General features: G+C 44.2%; 1 protein-coding gene across 9 annotated transcripts in view; it reads right to left on the minus strand.

The window, feature by feature from the left end:
• The window catches only part of KANSL2 (KAT8 regulatory NSL complex subunit 2), a 29,040-nt gene extending 23,214 nt beyond the window's left edge, over positions 1-5,826 (minus strand). For 5 of the 9 annotated variants that reach the window (XM_054526451.1, XM_054526449.1, XM_063711594.1 and 2 more), the window contains exons 1-4: positions 5,584-5,691; positions 4,779-5,038; positions 3,046-3,224; positions 2,437-2,638 (exon numbers count right to left, since the gene is read on the minus strand). In XM_054526451.1, coding sequence (XP_054382426.1) covers positions 2,437-2,638; positions 3,046-3,224; positions 4,779-5,029 — 632 coding nt within the window. In that variant the 5' untranslated portion in view covers positions 5,030-5,038; positions 5,584-5,691. 9 annotated transcript variants of the gene reach the window in all.
• Positions 5,827-6,123: the final 297 nt, after the last annotated feature.

Here is a 6,123-nt window from a genome sequence, read left to right on the forward strand (position 1 = left end):
GCTGAGATCACACCATTGCACTCCAGCCTGGGCGACAAGAGTGAAACTCCGTGTCAAAAAAAAAAGTGCTAGGATTACATGCGTAAGTCACTGTGCCTGGCCATAAACAAGCTTTACTTTTAACAAAACAATTAAGTAAGTGGTTACTTTGAGAGAAATCATATATATACTCACAGGAAGTTTTAAAAATCTATGCCAACAATATTCTAGTTAGGATGAAGTCTCTAGCAACATCATAAACAATATAAAAGGTGCCCTTTGTGTAACAAGCAATTGAAGATAAATATGGTTAAACTATTAGATGATTCAAAAAGTGATCCCATTGATGACAAAGACACTGGTGCCCTAAGATAAAAATTCTTAATGAAAAGAATTTCACTCGATGGCCATACTACTAAATTACTATATTATTAAATATAAGAAGATAGTAATATGTAATCATATTATAAGGAGACACTTAACAACTCCATTTACATGCCTAAAAATGCGTAAATTTAGTGGGCCTAAATTTTTTTAAAAAATAATCTCACTGAGGAAAATTAATGAAAGCCTTATACTTAGTTGCCTAATAGCTGACCATATTTGGGGCTTTATTTTCTCTTCTGAACATGTTTCTCCTAGGAGAGAGTGACATCAACTGCCTAGTCCTTTCCACATTTATATTTCTCATAAAATGACCTGGTATTTTGGTTTATACAGCGGTCTCTCGTAAGTTAAATCAGCATGCATGTGCCTCCTAGAGACTGATCCACTTTAGATTATTACTAACAAAATCAAGTTTCTCGACCTTAAGCTGAGTGTTTACCACACCAAACGACACTCCCTTTGTAACCCTAGAGAGCATACATCTCTTCAAAGCAGCAAGTTTGGCCATCTAGAACCACAATGGAAAAAAAAAGGAATGAAGCTGGGCCTGATGGCTCATGCCTGTAATCCCAGCACTTTGGGAGGCCGAGGCAGGTGAATCACAAGGTCAGGAATTCGAGACCAGCCTGGCCAACATGGTGAACCCCATCTCTACTAGAAATACAAAAAATTAGCTGGGTGTGGTGGTGGGTGCCTATAATCCCAGCTACTTGGGAGGGAGTCTGAGGCAGGAGAATCGCTTGAACCTGGGAGGCACAGGTTGCAGTGAACTGAGATCGTGCCACTGCACTCCAGCCTGGGTGACAGTGCAAGACTCCATCTCAAAAAAAAAAAAAAAAAAAAAAAGAAATGAATATGTTGATTTAAGTTACTATTTGTGAGAGAATCCTGTGAGAGAACAGACATTCCCTTTCAAACTACTTAGACGGGTTTTCTAAACTAGTACTTCCTGAATAGCTGACCACAGTGAGATTACTCAATAGAAATGGATGAAATTATTCTACTCAGAAAACGTAACCCTAACATATGGCCATACCATCCGGAACATGCCCAACCTCCTCTGATCTCAGAAGCTAAGCAGGGTCAGGAGAAAATATAACCCTAAATGACTTCTTATAAACCAAAGAATCCAAAGTAATGAAGAAAATGCTATTGCAAGAACAAAAGCCCAACAGTCAATCTAGAAATTACCCCTTCCACTATTTACAGTCCCTCTATATAAACTGTCAGTACAAAGTGTTAGGACACAGAAGTCAGCAGGCAAACATTTTTAAAAACTAAACCCAGACCTTGAGACACAGAAATATGAGACTCCAGAGTGGTAATGTTTTTATGCTTCTACAACTCCTACGGTGATAATGGGTTAAGTGAAGAGCAGAAGCTTACTAAGATATAAACCTCATTAAGATATAATCACTTTTGGGTTTCTAAATCGGTTTCTCTTTCTTAGGCATGAAACCAAACTCTTGAATACCTTTTTATTCTTCTTTTTAAAAAAAATCCACACACAAAAAAACACTAAATGCTTGAGCTGATGAATATGCTATTACCCTGATTTGATCATGACACAAGGTTTACAAGTATCCAAACATCACACTGTACCCCATAAATATGTACAATTGTCAATTTAAAACAATATACAACTTCAAAAAAATTTATAAATCCCATAAACATGACATTTTGCGGAAGTATTCAACTACAATCACATTATTCCTGAGGTTTAGGCCAAGCACTCATTCACAACCATTTTCTCTTCTCTAAACTGGTCTGACCATTTCTCAATCCACCTCCCACACTCCCATGTCTAAATTTCCTGTTTTCTCCCCTATACTTTCTCATACGTAGAATTTGGTGTTCAAACTTTTTTTAAATTACAACGCTTCTAAAAAACAATCATCCTGCCTTGAAGCAAGATGACAATGAACCATGCCACTTTTATATACAGAACCTCTTACTGCTGACAAATAGCTGTCTTCAACCCTCCTAGGTTACTGATTTATTAACAGCATGCAGCGCTACAATCCACATACTAACTACATTTCAAATGCCTTATGTGGAGTTACAACTTACTTTAGGGGATCTTCTTGATCACTGTCTATGCTATCAGCTTCACTGTCAGGGTCACCTCTCCATGTCTGATCCACAGTAATGGGTTCCTGCTCCCCATCACTCCAGCTGTCTTCATCTGAGGCAAGGAAGGGAGAGCAGCCATTAAGACTTCCCACCTCTGTAACTCCACCACACAAAACTAGATTACTTATCAACCCAAACCCTGAAATTTTAAAAACAAAAAAAAACACTTAGTACAAAGGTACTGGCAAATAAAAACGCTTTAAGAAAATACAACCCAAGTGAGATTACTTACAACATAAATGAGTAAACCATGCCCTCTCAAACAGAAAAATCAACTTAAAATTACTGTTTCCTGAAATTACCTAACAAAGCTGCTGAGCATTAAAAAAGCAATGAAAGAAATGGTCACCAACTAAGGAAAGTAAACCTAGGCAAACACTACTTCAAATTCAAAAGAATTGGTAAACAACAAAGCAATCCTGGAATTCTCACCCAATTCCTGATGAATTAACAATACTGCCAAATAGTTCAAGGCATTGTGCTAACCCAAAATAGTTCCCCCTTAACTTTCTTCCTCCTTTTCATTCCAGGAGAGAAGGTCCTTACCTAGTATTCGGCTGGCTTCACTGCGACTACTTTCTGGAGTCTGAGACCCCAGCTCTGTCTTAGCATATGAGCTCAGCTGGCACAGGAGTGTTTCACCCATAGGCCCTGGGTTGGTCTTCTTCATTTGAGCATGAAGTGCCAGGGCATTCCTACGGACATGTTCAGCACAGAAGGACACCCTAAAGAGACAAAACATTAATATTTGATAAGTTCCTTCTTGAAAGCGTTTAATAATGTTCATAGTCCCTAATCTTTAAATCATTTTTACGGAATTAAAATGACTATTACATTCATTTCTAAAAATGCAAGTCAGAGGAATTTAACTGGCCCAAGGTCAACTCATTTAACTTTATTAAAGGGAAATAACAGGCTGGATGAAGTGGTTCACCCACGTAATCCCAGCACTTTGGGAGGCTGAGGCAAGGGATTGGGTCTTGCTCTGTTGCCCAGGCTAAAGTGCAGTGGTGCAATCACAGCTCACTGTAGCCTTAAACTGCTTGGTTCAAGCGATCCTCCTGCCTCAGCCTCAAAGTAGCTGGAACTACAGGCATGCACCACTGTGCCCAGCAAATTTTTTTAAGTTTTTTGTAGAAACGAAGTCTATCTTGCCAAGTCTGGTCTGGAACTCCCAGGCTCAAGTGATCCTCCCACCTCAGCCTCCCAAGTAGCTGGGACTACATGTCCACGCCACTATGCCCAGCGAATTTTTTAATCTTTTGTAGAGACGGGGTCTCACTGTATTGCCTGGGTTGGTCTCCAACTTCTGGCCTCAAGTGATCCTCCTGCCGTGGCCTCCCAAAGTGCTGGGATTACAGGCATGAGCCACTGCAACCAGCCAGGGACACAATTTTAAAACTACAAGATATGTAAAAAATTATCTAGTCAGGTTATGTTTTTGCATGGATACCTTTGCATACATGATGAAAACTATGAAGCCTCTTACAGAAGAATACACACATATACAACTTTGCATGTTATTTAACAAAATTCATGGACAGCCAAATAGAGCCACACACCCCTCCATTAAGAAGAATTTTAGGGGCCAGGTGCGGTGGCTCACGCCTGTAATCCCAACACTCTGGGAGGCCGAGGCGGATGGATCACCTGAGGTCAGCAGTTCAAAACAAGCCTGGCCAACACAGTGAAACCCCGTCTCTACTAAAAAGTACAAAAATTAGCCGGGCGTGGTGGCGCACGCCTTAAGTCCCAGCTACTTGGGAGGCAGGAGAATCGCTTGAATCTGGAAAGAGGAGGTTGCAGTGAGCCGAGATCTCCACTGCACTCCAGCCTGGGGAATAAAGCGAGACTCTGTCTCCAAAAAAAAAAAAAAAAAAAATTAATTTTAGGGCCGGGCGCGGTCGCTCACGCCTGTAATCCCAGCATTCTGGGAGGCCGAGATGGGAGGATACCTTGAGGCCAGGCGTTTGAGACCAGCCTGGTCAAAACAGCAAGACCCCATCTCTCTTAAAAAAAAAAAAAAAAAAAAAAAAAAAGAGTAATTTAGAATATGACTTTATTTTACAGATAAGGGAAAAGAACCAAAGAGGTGAACTAAGTAATCCAACTCAAGGGTCTTTCCAGTCTTCACCGTTTTTTCAGTTTTCCAAGGATACAACCATAACCCCAAATTTACAAGAACGTGATCTCAAACGCGGCAGCTATGCTGAAGCCCGCATCATATCACATACCCCCTCCCTTTAAGACAAACAACATATATATCTATACATATATACCCATCTTTCTTCTCTGGCTTTGGGGCAGCATTGGGACATCTTTTTCCATTCTTCGTCGATATATAACTACACTGCTTGAAGGGTGCATTCTTGTCTTCAAGGATATGCTTAATGCAAAACTCCTGCCCCTCCAGACGAGGCTGAGAGCATGGACGATGAGTGAATGCACAAGACAGAGGTTCCTGAGACCTGGGCACTGGAGTGATCCTCCCCCGATTGGTTGGCAAGACGTGAATCCGAATCCTGTTCATAACCAAAACCTGCGGGATCAAACGAAAGATCAAAAAGCCCTTACCCTTCCCGAAAATTCCTGCTCCACACAGATCGCGCGGGCAGTTTCCGAAGGACAGGCAAAAGTCGGCCCCGTAAGGTACGCTCCGTAACTCCCCGCCGCCCTCCCCAAGTCTCCACAGGCATTTGTGACTTTGCCTCCCTTTAGCGTGTCCCTCCACCCCCGGCCCCACCCAGAACCACACCACGCTGAATGTATCTTCAGGACTCGCACAGCTGCAGCACGAAGGGAAGTGACAACACCAGCCCCACGCGGCGGCCACGCCGCCTCCCCGCACGCCGCCTTTGTCCCGGCCTGCCTCACAGCGCACTACTGGGCCTGGCCTCGGAAGCCCATGCGAGCGCCATTTTGTCCTACGGCTCCGGTCACCGGAGATCCTGGCTCCTGGAAGCCTGCAGGAAGGAGACTGACTCTGACACTGATTTGAGGCGGAGTAGCAGCTCTGAGCTGACAAAAAGAGCGAAATAGCAGCCCAACTGCAAGAGCTTAGAGCAAGAAGCACCGCCATCTTACCTCAGGAGCTGCGCTGCGCCTCTCTCTGCCCCGCCGCTCGCCCTCCTCTAGTGGCGCCAGCGGCTCCTAGATCGGCCTCGCCCCTTTCCGGACTCCTGGCTACTGACTGGCTACCGCTCTTATGATAGGGTGTCGCCATTAGCCGAGGCCCACTACCTATCGTGTCTGGGAGGGCGGAGCGCTGAGAAAAACGCGAGGTTGGGGTGGCTAAGACAGACGTCTATCAGCAACTCCGCCCGGAGCAGAGTGAGCCGGGGAGGAAGGGGGCGGAGAGCGGGCTGCGGGGCGGGTTGCCAACTGCTGATATTTTTCCACCTTGCAGCGTGGCTCTTTTTCCGGCTACTTTTGGACCCTCACTCTGTGGTCCTAGGCTGCTGTACCCTCACCACTGTACACAGCTAGTATAAAACCAGACAGACAGGCCGGGCGCGGTGGCTCACGCCTGTAATCCCAACACTTTGGGAGGCTGAGGCGGGCAGATTACCTGAGGTCGGGAGCTCGAGACCAGCCTGACCAACGTGGAGAAACGCCGTCTCTACT

The sequence above is a fragment of the Pongo abelii genome, chromosome 10 (genome assembly GCF_028885655.2).
Source record: "Pongo abelii isolate AG06213 chromosome 10, NHGRI_mPonAbe1-v2.0_pri, whole genome shotgun sequence".
Lineage (NCBI taxonomy): Eukaryota > Metazoa > Chordata > Mammalia > Primates > Hominidae > Pongo > Pongo abelii.